Source organism: Lissotriton vulgaris, chromosome 2_1 (genome assembly GCF_964263255.1).
Source record: "Lissotriton vulgaris chromosome 2_1, aLisVul1.2, whole genome shotgun sequence".
In the NCBI taxonomy this organism is placed as follows: domain Eukaryota; kingdom Metazoa; phylum Chordata; class Amphibia; order Caudata; family Salamandridae; genus Lissotriton; species Lissotriton vulgaris.
The window spans coordinates 2011706216-2011722290 of record NC_141687.1 but is presented as its reverse complement, the minus strand read 5'-3'; the positions used below and the strand labels follow the sequence as shown (position 1 = coordinate 2011722290).

At 43.1% G+C, this 16075-nt stretch overlaps 1 protein-coding gene across 2 annotated transcripts in view; it reads right to left on the bottom strand.

The window, feature by feature from the left end:
- BTBD1 (BTB domain containing 1) overlaps positions 1-16075 on the bottom strand; it is a 216399-nt gene that overhangs the window by 104468 nt on the left and 95856 nt on the right. For both annotated transcript variants that reach the window (XM_086958235.1, XM_086958236.1), the window contains exon 6: positions 1378-1465. In XM_086958235.1, coding sequence (XP_086814361.1) covers positions 1378-1465 — 88 coding nt within the window. The remainder of the gene's footprint in view (positions 1-1377; positions 1466-16075) is intronic.

The following is a 16075-nucleotide window of genomic DNA, read 5'->3' as shown; positions in this document are numbered from 1 at the left end:
TTTAACTGATCTGTATGTTCATTTGATTGAGTTACGTTTATGTTTTGTGTAGCTCTTTCCTTTTTTATCGATTTCTCTTTTCTTTTGATCTTTTATATGATAATGTTTTTGTTGTTTTTAATTCATATTTGCGAAAGGGAAAGGTCCTGTAATGTTTGGAAAGCTGTATTCATGTTAAGTGGAATAGTCATGTAGTAGTTTGTGATCTCGTATGCAGTAAATATACTGACATGTTTATTCTGGTTGGGTGAAGAACTACGTCACCTTCATGTTACCAGATCAACTCCAGCCTCTGAAAATGGAAATCTCTGTTTTCAAACCAGTCTACTAGGATTCTTTGCTTCCACACACGATGGTTATTAAAAATGCCTCTAAATGACCACATTCCCTATAAGCTGCAACCTCAGTTTTCTTAGACGCCAAACTTTCTACATATTGCAGATGATCACATCCTGTTATCTCCTGTCAAAGAAGTACCAAAGACTTTGCTTCCACACACGATGGTTATTAAAAATTCCTCCATACATAACGAAGTGATAACACAATGTCTGAAGACGGCACATCTGAATAACACTACTTAAAAAACAGAATCTTAGACACTCTAAAATTGAGATTTTTCATTTCCTCCAATTGGTCTCTGGTATTTGAAACTCTAGTGTAAGTTTGGCGTTTGAAGAGCAATCTACTGTTTAGGGTTTTCATTACCAGGTGCTGTACTTGAATTCTCAGAGTAAAGCAGCTCCAATGGTCCTCACATTAACCCTGGCTTACACATGGCCATAAATGTGCTTGAATATTAGAAACAATGTGAGCATTAATATGAACGGTTAGCCGATCAGTGTTACCACAATACTACTGAAATCAGCAGTCCAAGTACTTAAGCCTGCACTATGAATTGTCCTTACAGGTATCCCGAAGTCCACAAGAGCTTCACTAAAAGATATGGTTAAAGCCAAACTGATTACCTGTAACAAGAATGTTACCAGATCAACTCCAGCCTCTGTTGACTGAATCCTCTCATCCCTTAAATTAGACAAATTAGAATTTCTGGATTGCTTACAAATGTTGCTAACCATGCCACTGCCTCCTAATTAGAAGGCAAACATACATAGTGCAGAAAGCCCGACTCTCTCATAACTGCTCGGATATATTGCTGCATACAAAAAATTGAATCACAATCTTTTTCAGTGGTGGTAGCAATAGAATGGAACACTCTATTTAGACTTTTACTACTCAAATGTGTGAAGGAAACAAACACTTTCCAGATTAATGCATTTATAATCCACTCCCTCAAAGTTATTGCTTCCTCACACGCACACTAAATACATAAATGTGCCCCTTTCAAAATGGTAACAGTAATTTAAGAAATACATTTACCTGTATATTGACTTGATAATCTGTGGGCCCATGTATTGATCCATACAGTCCAAACCCCACAATGGATATCCTTCTGTTTACTGTAAACCTTAAAGACACATGTTACATAGTCAAAAACATGGGACTAAACACATCAGCAATGATTATTCAAATAGCATTTTATTGTTATATGTCAGCATGACTGGCCTTTAAATGCACACTACATTCACCATGAACAAATAATTCATTAAATATATGCATTTGTCATTGTCCTACACGTGAGACCCTGCACATTAAAATATTTGTTGAATATTTTTCTTTTGAGATATCTGCAATAGATTCCTGGAGAGAACAGAAAGGGTCCGAAAATAATTACTCATCTAGAAATTAAGAAGTAGCTTTTACTCTCATTTTAAAAACAAAATGAGGTCAATTAGTTTCACAATAATAACATTAAGTTCAAAATTGGTTAAACGTGACATATCAGACGTTTGTGAACTCCATGTAGAAACAGGAATGTTTCCTTCCTTTGGGTTTTAGAGTTTTTACAGTTTCAGCTACAGCTGCACATCGTTTTTTTACAGGACTATGAGCAAATGGATTAGAAGAAAAAGTGAAGTGGTCTGATAACTTAGAATAGATCAGTTATGTAGCTTATTAGTGTTTGCAGAAAAAGAAGGCCGGGTATGGGATTTGAGGTGTTCATTATGCAGCATTATATATCTACCAAAGATCGTGGTCGTTTACTGAATGTCAGTCTGTGGGTTCTCTCCACTGGCTGGTTCTTGAAGATTGTCTGTTGGGGAGGACTGTGAAAATAGGCCATGGATGGTCTCTGCCCGATCATTTCGGATGTAGTAATGGATTTTTAAATTCAAGTCTCTGGGTCTGGCATACTGTGTTCCAACACTAGTCAGGGCATTTCCATGCACATTTTATTTTCTTTAGTGCAATTATCAGTACGATATTGAGTAACTTGATTTTTGGACTGCTTAGAGATGGCATATTTATCAGTACTGAAAGGAAATGATACAGATGAGTTGGAATATTCTGGGTTATCATTTCAACAACCTTGCACCAATATTGTTCGTTGCATGAGAAGAGCACATGTTGAACAGTGTTGCCATATTCTCAGGAGACAGTTTAGGTACACAATGCAAACCCTTTCCATATTTTCTCCAATGTTTTTTCATTTATTGGAATGTACATTTTACTCCCCAAGTTTTTATAAAGGAGTGGGCAGGCATGGTTGGTTTAGATGTTTTGATACATTTGGTTGATTCACCTGCATACAGTTGTATAAGGTTTCTCTTGTGAATTATTGTTTTGTCATTGCACTGTGGTGTTGTGTAGTTCCTATAGAAAATATACATGATCTGCGCATTTAGACAACATACACTGTAGGATTGGTGTCAGACGAACTCGGATTTCCCACACTGGGTATGTTGGCCCTTTTTGTACCAACTTGCTCACAGTGCCACTATACTCCCGTCTTACCAAGGAGGAAATAGTTCTTGGCAACAATCGAACATGACAACCCTGATCCCTCAGGACTGTGGAAACAATATACTACCTTTCGCTCAGTCACTCTTGCTTACTTAGTCTGTCTTAGAGAGCTACACCTAATAAAACAAGCTGGGCGTTTTCAATAATCATTTATTGAACAGTTGTTATTCTGGTGTAGAATAGATGTGCTGCAACAACCATTAGACAGTATAAGATATAAATGATTAACAGTACTAATAACAGTACGATAAAGGTGAAAAGATGGTATAGTTCTACCATCTTACTAAAATCATGAATATATTAAAGTATATAAAACATATGATAAAAATATGCGTACTCCTGCGATGTCTCCCTAGCTAGATGTACCCAAGTGTACCTAGCATGGGTGTAGGTGTTAAGCCAAGAATTCCTCTAGTATTCAGTCGCCCCCATTACCTGAAGTGAGACTATGTCTCGAGATGGACACCCCGTGAGGGATGTCAGACCACTGAGAGCTGGATTATCTGCATGCAGGAGCCTCAGCATCTCTGGTCAGTGTGTAGGCCGGGAAGTCTCGATCTCCTCTATCTTTCATAGCAAGATGTGATGTATATATCCATAGGTCTCCCCAGGCGTCCTACCTTGCTGTATTACTGTGTTGGCCTAAGAATGACGGTGGGCATGAACTTTATACATAGATTTTATACTGGAGTGCTTCCAAGAACCCTCATGGATAATGTATGAGATTTCGAATTAGGGAAAACTTGCGTTCTGAATGCAGTGTAATATCTAGGTAAAAGGTCAGTCCCAGTAAATCGTGACAAGTGTAATGTAGGGAGAGAAAGTAGGTGTATGGTAACAAGTTTACAGAGGCCTATATTATAGTACCTATATGGAATACAACATTGGTTAAGCATTATTTTCAGATAATTTTTTTAATAGACTTTTAATGCAGCTTGCAGAACATTAAGTTGTTTAATTCCTTCTAAAAATGTGCTACCGAAATACTTTCATGAAAGTGATTTAAGGTCATGGTTCTGCTTCTGATCCATTTATCCCAGAACAGGTGATGCAATAGCAGTTTCAATTACTGAGCCATCTTAGTTTTGTTTGGCATCCCAACTTGGTTTACTGTCTTCTGGGTGCCTGCCACTAAAGTTAAAAAGTGTGAGAGCCTACGTTATCAGCAGTGGTGAATGTAGTAACAGGAATGAGTTCTGTCACAGAAGCTTCTAGTTTGACCCATGTTGTTGTATTGTACTTGGTTCGAACTTTTCCGCCATTCAATACTTGGGATATCCTTATTGCATGTTAGTAGAGACCGAAATTTGGAAAATAGATTCCTTTTTCTTGCTTGCTTTGTTTTTTTGATATTCTAACAGGTTTACATTCTTAGAGGAAGTTCGATAGTATTTTGTGAGTTCCCTGAATAATGATTGCAGCAATTACATTGGGATCCTATTGTTGGGGTGTGGAATTTTGGATGTTAGCATCGATTTAATAATTACCGGTTCACAGCACAATGAGAGGTTCAAAAGCAACCGTACTAAACTCATTTTGTTTGGGACTTCTGAAGTTTCGGCTTGTATTTACTTAAGTGTGATGGATATGCTGCTTTCGAAGAGTTTTACCAAGTTACAACATACTGGTTGGGCTCCATTTGAATTTGGAGTTTGTGATATGGTCATTCATACACAGTTAACTTCTGTTTTGTCTTCATGTAGTTTATATTCAGATGTTATGGAGTATTGTTTAATTTTCTTTCAAAAGATTCAGGATGGCCGTTTCCAGTTCCTTCAGAAAGATGAGGACATGATCTGCAGCCCTGTCATATTCCTTATTTTCAATGTGGATGCCTTGTATTCAGCTGCTATTCCTTATTTCATAGAGCACAAGTTCCGTAGTTCGAATGAAAGGAAGTGGGGACATAGGCAACCTTGTCTTGATCCCCTTTCTAAAATAACTGTAGGCAATAAGGTTCCATTTACTAGTACATTGACCTTTGGTTGTGAATATAGGATTTTACGTATATTGGTGAATTTTTGAGGGATGCAACAACATTTTTGTGTGTTAAAGAGATACTGCCATTCTGTACTATCTATAATAATTTGTCAGCAGTGTATGCTATCCGGCAAACATAACCATTCCTTTTTATTTTACACCACTGGTGAAGTGTGAAGGTCATGTGTTTGAGACTGATACTCTTACTTTAACAAAGAAACTGTTATCTAAGTTTATGAGACTTGGAATATTTCCTTGCAGATGTGTGGCAAGATTCTTGTGAAAATGTAGCTGTCCGTGTTTATGAGAGAGATTGGTCTGTAGTTTTTGGTTGACTGCGTTTTTGTATAATTTCTTGCAACAAGCATTGATAGAGCTTTGTTATCTCTGCCTCGAGGTCTACTATATCCTTGCCAATACTTGTAGGTATTTTGACTACTTCCTGCAGTGTTGAGACTTCACCTTAGCATAGTCATTGTATGGAATATGTAAAGAATATTAGTGTGTTTAGTTTCGATTAGCCGGTCTTGAATCAGGATAACCCTTATCTTTGATTTTTCTCTTTTATTTTTGTAAAGCCTGTTCATGTTTTCTGCCTCTATTGCTGGATGTATGGCATTTTGCTTTGATTGCAAGCAAGCATTAGTCCACTCAAGTCCGCTAGGTACAGCAATGGTTGCGTGCTACGTTTAATGTTAGCAAGTGTTAGAGAGTAAGGTTTTCATTATTATAAGCGTATACATTTCCTCAATTTTATTCCTTACAGAGTTTTGCTAGCTTTTTGTTGAATTTTTCTTTTCTTGGTGTCCAATATTTTTGATTTTGCCTCAGAGGACAGATTAGTAAATTTACCAAATCATTTCAGTGGACATTTCAGGACATTTATTGATTTCATAGAAGTATTTGTTTTTGTGAAAGATTTGATCTACAAATACCTTGGAGTGGAGCAAGTTTGAATTTAGTCGTCAAGGTGAAATTTTATTTTGGATAGTGTTGGAGTCAAAAGAGATTTTTACTGACGCGTGATCATATAGTCCCATCGGAGTAATCTCTGCATTAGATGTTGAATTAAACAATCTTTTGTTGAAAAAAAGTAAATTCTCAAAAATATGTTGGTGGGAAAAAAGTGTATGCTTTTGGACTCGGGTTAAGAGATTCTCTATACAGTGTTAAAGTCATTATTTTCGGTAACTAAAGGTTTTAAAAAAAAATTGCTGAGTATATCTCTAGTATGTGATTGAGCGCTGTTGTATTGAGTCTACAAAAGTTTTGCAGTCTCCACCCAGAGTCAAGTTCGCATTTTGTGGGAGGATTTATAAGGTCTTGCATCAGTTTTCAAAAGACTGGATCTCCTGAAAAGGTGGTGTAGATGTTAATGAGTATGTATGTTTCGTTGTAGATCTCGATGGTGGCCTTGTTTCATTGTTGATCTCAATGATGGACTGGTTTCATTGTTGATATCTATGGTCCATCTTCCATGGTAGTCTGGCGAAGATGCGATTATTGCTATTTTAAGACATTTTATGCATCAGGACTTCCACTATGTATTTCCTTTGAGTACATATGCCGTCTACCCATTTCTGCTTCAACTTAATGGAATCAGATTCATCTCTTGTATAAATGGAATGCAGATGTTCAGATGGGATACAACTTCTTGTCTTATTGAATTATTCCCTTCATATTCCAGGAAATGCAACTGATTATTTCCCTTTTCGTTATTCATTTGTAGTCCTATTTAATGTGAGATGTTATAGCCTTTCTAGCTATTTGTTCCTTGTTTGGGATTCCCCCATTTGCCTTCACACTTCTTCGTACCACAGTTAATGGCAGCAAATGTAATAACGGGTATTTGAGGATTTGGCAGACTCACATCAGCAGTGACTGTCATGGCAGAGGTTGAGCCAGCCAGCCTGTGTATATGGTTATGAGTTTATTGGAATCTTGAGTCAGTTGGAGCTAGGGTGGTTCAACGGGGTTGAGTTGGTTGTGCTGCTTCAAAATGCTTACAAAAAATGTCTTCAGTTCGCTTGGCTCTTCATATGTTTTAGTGTGGTCCTGATAAGGCATTCTACATTTGCCGAAATAGATAATTCCATAATAAATGTAATGTCACATTTATGGTCTCATGTTTGGAATATTTCCTTCCTAACACCACTAAAACAGCAAAATCCAATTTTTTTTTATAAGAACCCGCAGATAGTTGTTTTGAACTGGACTTAATATATAGCTGTAAACATGCCTTCCACCCTCCTCTAGTCATATCTATTCATGTACAATGCCTTGGCTGCTAGGCGGTTTCATACTTTCAAATGGTGAGCAACACTTACTATCAAGAAGGGGATTAGCAGTTTCCTCAAGTGGTGGAGAACATCTCGAGTACAACCCCCCTGTGAAATTCCACGAAGGTCGCGGCAATCACCGGGATCTCCTCCCGGGGACAACCAGAGGAGTCCAAACCAGAGGAGTCCAAATCACAGGTGCCACTTGGTTTGATATTCCGGTGGTCGCCAACCAATAAAGTAATTTACCAGATTTGTCCCCTGAGGCATAGACTCTCTGCATTGAGGACTTCCAGCACTACCTGGCCTCCTCTACAAAAACCTGCTGCAATTTCCTACGAGCCTTAGCCATAAGACGACAGGATCGCTCACTAACTCGACACTGGAGACCAGCCTCCTCTTGGAGAATCTGGACTTCAAAGTTGGTCAGGCGTGCAGCTTGGCGGGCCACAGGCTGGCGAATATATAGCCTTTAATTTGACCTCTAAGGGACGGTTGCCCATAGTGTCGCTTCAGACTCCACTGTGCCACATTAAGCTCAAAATACTGACGGATTTCCTATTCAACAAAGGCCTCACATTCAGAGTCCTGCAAATACCAGGAGCTAAACCTTCAAGTCGGGCGCAGCGCCATAGGCTGTGCACGCCACAGCAGTAAAAACGGAGCATGATCCGAGATCCAGTGCGGCAGTATGCGTATTGAATGAATCAAGAGCAGGTCAGTGGCTGGAACCCACATGAGGTCTATAAGGGAGTCCACTGCATGGGCAGTGGATTGATGGGTGTAGGCCCGCAGACCGGAGTCCCAGGAGCGCCACACGTCGCAAAAGCCCAGTGTGTCAGCCCAGGAAGATAAACAAGCTGATCGGGAACGTCTGGCAGGATACGAAGCAGAAGAAGCGTCAAGGACAGAGTCTGGAAGCGCATTGAAGTCCCTCCTAACTATAGGGACACCCTGGTGGAGAGACAGAAGAAAGGATCTCAAGGTGTGCAGTGATGGCTGCAACTGGTGTGGTGGATTGTAGCAAGATATGAAGTTAAAATGTCTTGCCTCCAACACCCACATAAAAACCCTGTGGGTCCATATGTTGTGCAATAACTGTCAGGGAAAAGGCTTTTTTAAGCAGTATGGCAACCCTGCTGGAAATACGAGCGAACCCCGAATGTTTAACCCCATCATAGCCGAAGAGGACTAAAAGAGGACACTTCGTAGCAAGTAAATGCGTATCCAGCAATAGAACGAGCAGTGGTTTGTGGTGCTTAATATATCTCAGCACTGTGGACAGTTTAATACTGTCAAGGAGGCCGGTACAGGAGAGCACTGTAATTTTAGGGGAAGCCATAGCGCTCTTGAAAGGGAGCCGCTCACAACCAGCCTGGAGGGAGAGTGCATCCCCAGAAACCCACTATGTCCTGTGCATACAATTCTACATGCCAAGAAGAGATGCATAATGGTAAGTAGCATTTTCCATTTGAGGCATATGAGCTGTAGATTGTATACTTTAGCATTGACTATATAGCAGTTTTCCTCCTTGGCGGTGGCAACCTGTATCCTGTGGTCTGAAAAAGTGTTCTCAATACATACAGCCTGGCCCACACTCGCTTGTTGCTTTGCTTGCACATCTACACAATAGTGTTTAGTGAAAGTGTGTGGTGTAGACCAAGTTGCTGCTTTGCAAATGTCATCTAGGGGAATGTTCCCTAAGAAAGCCAGAGGCCCCTAGTTTGCGTATGGAATGAGCTTTACGGGGAATGGTTAGCGTGCATTTTGCTTTGAGATAGCATATTTGGATGCACTTAACAATCCATCTTGCAATTCCTGTTTTTGGAATGGGATTGGCCTTAAGAGGTGGGCAGAAAGATAGAAAGAGTTGTTTAGTCTCTCTAAAAGGTTTAATTCTTTCTATGTAGTATAGTAACGCCCTTTTGGTGTCTAGTGTGGGAAGAGCACGTTCTGCCACAGAGTCTAATTGAGGGAAAGAAACTGAGTTCAACAGACTGATTAAGGTGGAAGGCAGAAATTATCTTTGGTAGAAATTTTGGGTTAGGTCTAAGAACCACTTTACTATGATGCATTTGCAAAAATGGTTCTTGTATGGTTAATGCCTGGAGTTCACAAACTCTTCTGAGGGAGGTGATAGCTACCAGGAAGTCTACCTTCCAAGTGAGGAACTGTAGCTCACATGTTATGTTATGTTATGTTATATTTGTCTTTTATAGCGCAACGGCTACTCCAAAGAGTGTCCCGGCGCTTTATTGCAAACCTGTACCAGAAAAACATAACAAGGAGAATAGCAGGAAAAAAAGACCAAGAAACAGAAAGCCAAGACTCATATCTAAAGAGTAAAGAGCCAGGTTTTCAGGCCCTTCCTGAAAGCCAGCAAATTGGAGGTACTGCGCAATGCCACTGGCAAAGTATTTCAAAGCTGTGGTGCCAGCAACCTGAAGGACCGGCCCCCGGTACGTGCCCTTTTTACTCGGGGACCACGGCGAGGAACAGAGACTCCGATCTCAGGGAACGGGCAGGACGATAGAAAGCTAGCGTCTTTTGGAGATATTTCGCTCCAGAAGCGTGAAGAGCCTTATGGGCCAAGGTCAAGGCCTTAAAAACTATCCGCTTCCGGATGGGCAGCCAATGAAGTGACTGCAGGAGGCCTGAAGTTCTAGCTCACCCGGGTAGGCCAAAAATGGCCTGTGCTGCCGAATTCTGGACCACCTGCAGCCGTTGCAAAAGATACTCCGGCAAGCCGAGATAAAGGACGTTAAAGTAGTCCATTCTCGAGCCAATTATGGCCGTGATCTTCCTATGATCCTCCGGGAGCAGAGGAAGAAACTTGCGGAGCATCCTGAGGAGGCCGAAGCAAGTACCAGTTAGGCCCAGGATCTGTGATCTCAACGTCAGGCCATTATCGATCTTGATCCCCAGATTCTTGGCCAACTGGGAAGAGCCTGCTGGAGGAAACATATTGACAGGCCACCATTCCTGCCAATCTGGGTCCGATCGGCAGCCGAAGAAGAGTACCTCAGATTTATCAGAGTTGCACTTGAGGCTGTTAAGCTGGAACCAGTTAAAAACAGCCCCAAGGCACCCGCGGATACTCTCTCCGTCACAATCTGCTCCTTTCCCACAAGTAAAGAGGAGCTGGGTATCATCGGCATAGGAAACGATCTGGGCCCGATGGAATCCGCCAGTGCCGCCAGAGGGGTCATGAAGATGTTAAAAAGAGTCGAGCTCAACACTGAGCCCTGTGGGACTCCGACTCCCAATGGCGGCATCTCGGCAGAGCAGGGAGAGGCCCAGACCGTTTGTCGGCAGCCAGCCAAAAAAGATCTAAACCAGCTGAACACAGTCCCCCTCAGACTGATCTCAAAGTCTGGCGAGGAGACCCTCATGGGGGACGGTGTCGAAAGCCGCCGACAGATCGAGCATCACAAGCATCGCTTTGCCTCCTGAATCCAGTACCTCCTTAATTGCCTCCGAAACTTCCAAGAGCGCCGTTTTGGTGCTCAAGTTGGTACGGAAGCCGGATTGGGTGGAATGTAGCCAATTATGGGATTCCAAAAAATTAAAGAGCACAATATGCGCATGCTTCTCCAAGATCGGGCAGGAGAGAAATGGGCCTGTAATTGGCCAGAACCTCAGGATCTAAGCCAGGCTTCTTAAGTAGAGAAATGATCATCGCCTGCTTCCAGGCCTGCGGGACCACCCCCCACTCAAGGAGCGGTTCAGAATGGGATTCACAATGGGATTAATGACGCCCGCCACCTTCGCCAGAAATTTGGCAGGGCACGGGTCAAGAGGCGATCTAGATTTAAGGTTGGCCATAAGTTTCATGGACGAGAGAACTGAGAGTGGCGGAAAGTCTGCCAGAACCGGATCCGAACATGCTGTTAAATCTGAGACACCCTCAGTGCAGGGAGATGATACAGCCACCCTCAGGGGGAAAGAGTCCTGGATTGATTTAATCTTGGTGGTAAAAAAGTTGTCAAGGGCGCTAAACCACGCCTCAGAAGGGGGTGCCTGGGTCGAAAGAGTGCGTGGGGCCGTAAATTCCCTCACGATAGCGAATATCTCTTTGCACGAATTAGAGGCAGTCTCAATCCTCCTCGCAAAATAGCCTCTTTTTTCAAAGAAGATGTCACGATGGTAGGCTTTGACAGAAGTCCTGTAAGCAAGCCTTGCCGCGGAACCATACTGCGAGCGCCAAGCCCTCTCTGCCACCTTGCACTGCCGACACGATGCCGCCAGCGCTTCGGTAAACCAAGGGGCAGAAACCCGTTTAGCTGTTTTGCGGGGGGGCATCACAGGGGCAAGATCGTCCAGCCTGTCCGTCAGCCACGCTTGCAGCAATTCTAAATCCCTTTCCAGGTCTCCTGTCATAGGACAAGGGTGATCCAGGCATGCCTGTGCCAGCAATTCCGGAGTCACCCGATGATACGCCCTCGATACTTGACATAACTGCCGAGGAGCAGCACTAGATGTTTTTTTTGCCTCCAACACATAGTATTTGACCAGCCTGTGATCCGACCAAAGCACCTGCAAAGGTACCAGCATCTCTATAAAAGTAGTAGAGAAGACCTGATCCAGGGTATGGCCTTTTTCCATGCGTCAGTCCAAAGAGATACGGAGAAAGGCCTAGAGGAGCCGTAACATCAATCATTTTGATCGTGTCTGGGTCCAGCCCATCGTCATTTGTGTAGAGGTTCAAATCGGGAACCCATGAGCCTGGTAAGGACAATATTGAGGTCCCAGGCTGGGGAAGGTGTAACTCTAAGGGAAATTATTCTTTTAAGTCCTTCCATCAACGCTTTGATAGCAGAAACTCAAAATAAAGGCAAGTGTTGTTTGTTTTGGAGGTAAGCGGCTATTGCAGCTAGATGTAGCCGTATAGATGTATATGCCAAGTTACATTGTTGTAGATGCAAGAGATAACAGATAATGTTTTGAGTGGAAGCATCTAGTCGGTTGATTTTGTTATTTGTACAATAAACAACAAATCGCTTCCACTTTGCTGCATAGCATGCTTTTGTGGTAGGACGTCTAGTCTTTTTGATGACATTCATACAATCTGGTGGGAGATTGAGGTAGCCAACCTCTAGGACCTCAGGAGCCAGATTGCAAGATTGAGTTATTTGGGATCTAGAGGTCTTATCTCTCCATGGTTCTGTGTAAGAAGTTTGGGTGAGAGGCGTAGCTTTTGATGCAAAACTACTGATAGTACCAAGAGGGTTGTGAACCATGGTTGTCGGGCCCATGTTGGAGCAACTAGGATAATTGTGAGGGAATGCTGTTCGAGTTTCCAAACCACTAATAGAATGAGCGGAAGAGGCGGAAAAGGGTAAGTAAATTTTTCTGACCAGTTCATCCATAGCACATTGTCTTTGGACAATGGGTGTGGATACCTAGAGGCGAACTTTGGGCATTTTGCATTGGGACGTGTGGTGAACATATCTATGTTTGGGTGTCCCCACATTTGAAAGAAGAACGGGAGGATGAAGTTCCCATTTGTGGATATGTTGTGTTTGCCGACTGAGCAGATCCGCAATCTGATTCAGTTTTCCCAGGAGATGTTCCGCGAAGAAGGTATATCTCTTTTGAGGAATAGCCCACCTCCAGTATGAAAGTTGGAGAGAGGGACCCCTCCCTGCTTTTGAATGTAATACATTGCGGTCATGTTGTCTGTACGTATTAGGACAGCTTTGCCTAGTAGCAAAAGTTGGAAAGACTTTAGTGCTGAAAAGATTGCTTTAATTTTGTAGATGAGCTCCCCAGCTTGTGAGCGACGTGTCTGCTGTTAGCACTATCTGTGGAACCGGGTCGAGGAACGGCCACACTTTGGAAAGGTTTTCTGCATTCCACCACTGCAGGAAGCGATGTGTGTGGCCGTCCCTCCAACACCTTATCTGTCAGCTGACCTTGAGCAAGGTTCCACTGATGTGCTAAGCATTACTGCAAGGGACGCATCTGGAGTCCTGCATAAGAGACGGTGAGGATGCAAGAAGCCATCATCCCGATTAACTTCACAAACACTCGAGCTGGCAACGAGTGTTGAGGCCGAAATTGTAATATTAGAGCCTGCATAGAGTGAATTCTGCCCGGATTGGGGTACGCTAGAGCTTTTGAGGTGTCTAGAGTAGCCCCTAGATACTGTTGGATGGTTGAAGGTGAGACCTGTTGAGGTTTAATGTGAAACCTGAGTCATGATGTAGATGGATAGGTTTGTGTGTGTGTGCTGTGCACAACTGTTGTGAGATTTGGCTTTTATGAGACAGTCGTCTAGATAAAGGAATACATGATTGTGTTGCCTTCTTAAGTGAGCTACTACCACTGCAAGGTATTTGGTGAAGACTCTGGGTTTCATGGTTACTCCGAATGGAAGGACTTTGAACTGATAATGTTGTCCGTCCACCATGAACCTGAGATACTCTCTGTGAGAGGGGTGAAAAGGAATATGAAAGTAGGCATCCTTCAGATCCAGAGTGGAGAGGAAGTTGCCTTGTTGAAGTAGAGGGAGAACCTGTTGGAGAGTACCCATGTGGAAGTGGTCTGATTGGATGTAGAAGTTTAGGGGTCTGAGGTCTAATATTGGCCTGAGAAAGCCGTCCTTTTTTGGAATCAGAAAGTAGAGTGAATAAACCACTGTGCTCTGTTGGGGTAAGGTGACTGGTTCTTTTGTATTTTTGTGCAGTAGAGATATCATTTCCTGTTTGAGGAGAGTCAAATGTTTTGCGACATTGGACGGTGTTTGGGAGGATTTGTGGGGGACTGGATGGGAGTACCAGGCAGTAACCAAGCTGGAAAATTTGTCTTACCCATCTGTCTGTAGTGGTGGAATTCCAGACAGGTAGGAGCTGTGAAAGGAGTCCCCTGACAGGTGTGGAATGGTCTGGGGAAGCGCAAGGAAGTCACTGCTTGGTGGTACGGGAGCTGCTGGTGTTATTACCCAGGCCTTTACCCTTGTTGTTGTTACCTCTGTAACCTCCCCTAAAGTAGCCTTTAGAAAAGGAGCTTTGATTGGGGCTTTTGTAGGATGAGGATGGGTGCTCTGGTGTGTTGGTTTTAGAGCCAGCCCTATAAAAGAAGCGTCGAAATGAGCCTCTAGAAGAAGATAACTGCAAGGCTCCCAGAGACTTGGCAGTTTGTTTCTTTTTTCATCTTTTCTAAAGATGTGTCCACTGCAGGGCCAAAGAGAGGTGCTCTTGGTCAAAGTGCTGATTAAGGATACTGGTTTGCACCTCTTGTTTAAATTCAGATATCCTGAGCCAAGCATGCCTGCATACAATACCTTAGTATTGACTGTGCGGGACACGGTGTTCGCTGCGTCTAGAGCACATTTGATTGATGTGTTCGTGATTAATTTGCCTTCCTGTATGAGGACATTGGCCTTGTCTTTGTAGTGTTGAATGAGCTATCCAGCTCATCATAGTGTGCCCTATCCTACCTTGCCAAGAGAGCTTGTGTTTTGGCTATTTTCCAATAGTTTGCAGCTTGAGACGCCATACATTTGCCTGATGCGTCTAATAATTTGGATTCTTTATCTGGGGCGGGGTATCACCTGAACTCTGAGAGTTGGCCGTTTTACGTGCATTAGCTACCACACAGGAATCCAAAGGAAGCTGACCCTTAATGTATATGGGGTCACTGGGAGAGCTGCTTTGTATTTTTTGTCTATCCTTGGGTTAAGAACCCTAGTCCTAACAGGGTCTTTAAACACTTCAGGTGCATGTTTAATTAGACGTTTTAACATTGGTAGGACGTGAGGTTTTTTGTGGCTGAGTTAAAGTGTCTAAGAGAAAATCCTCCTCTACAGGGTCTGAATGTAAATGTACTTGTGTGGTGGGGATGGCTTAGAGGGATGAAGATATGGGGCTGTTAAGTCAGGATCTGTATTTTAGTCTCACCATGGATCTGGCTCCTGTGGGGGATCATCATTATCATTATTATATTTTTGTGGGACTATATTATCATCCCCTTGTCCGTCCCCATCTCGATCATCACTATCCTCTGGTTGTGAACGTGGAAAAGTGTGTTCTGGAGAGTGTACTGGAGAGATCAGTAGATTGGGATCAATAAGTGGAGGAGAAGGTGTAGGGGGTGGAGAGGTGTTAGTGCCCATGTCCATTTTTTTGCAGGAAGTGGCGAGTTTTGCAAATGGTCCAGTTTCCTCTTTTTAGGTTGTGCGGAAAGGATATGACCTGTCTTCGGATGAATATAAATTGTTTCTGGTTTGGATCCGGTATAAAAAGTTCTACGGATTCTGTGTTCTTTTTCGGTGCCGAAGATTTTTTCCCTATGAGGAGGTCTTAGACTGTTTAGGTATAGGGACAATGTCTGGTTTGGAAGATTTGGTTGTCTGGGCTCTGGAGTATCTTGTTTTGGTTGTTTAGGAGTTGAAGGTGCATTCTTGGATTGGTTCGGCTCCGAGGTTTTCGGTGTCAAAGTTTTATCTTTTTTCTTCGACTCAGAGGGTTTATCCTTTAACTGTTTCGGCGCCAGAGGTTTTTCCGGTGCAGATGGAAGAGGGCTTGGTATATTGGAGGGCTTGGACTTCGATGCTGGAGGTGTTTTCTCGGGACCAGAGTGTGGTTGGCTTGAGCCTGAAGGCTTGCCTTTGATTTTCATAGCAGGACCAGAGGGCGGGGCATTTGAAATGTTCGACCGGTGTGGACCTGGGCCCTGTGGCGAAGGTGTTACCAGAGTCATTAGTATGGGCTTGGGTGGGGCAAGGGTCTCAGTACTCACTGTCCGCTGAGCTGGAGTGACTGCGCCTTAGACGTCGGAGTCATCTGCTTCGGAGAGCGGGACCTATTCCCCCTGGGCTTGTTCCCGAAGGCTGTCGGGGCCTGAATGGAAGATGTCCGGAATGGAGCCGCTTCCTCAGGACATTTTGTGGCGTCAAGCCTGACGATCACAAATGGTTTTCTTGGACTTGAAAGATAGACAAGCCTCACAGG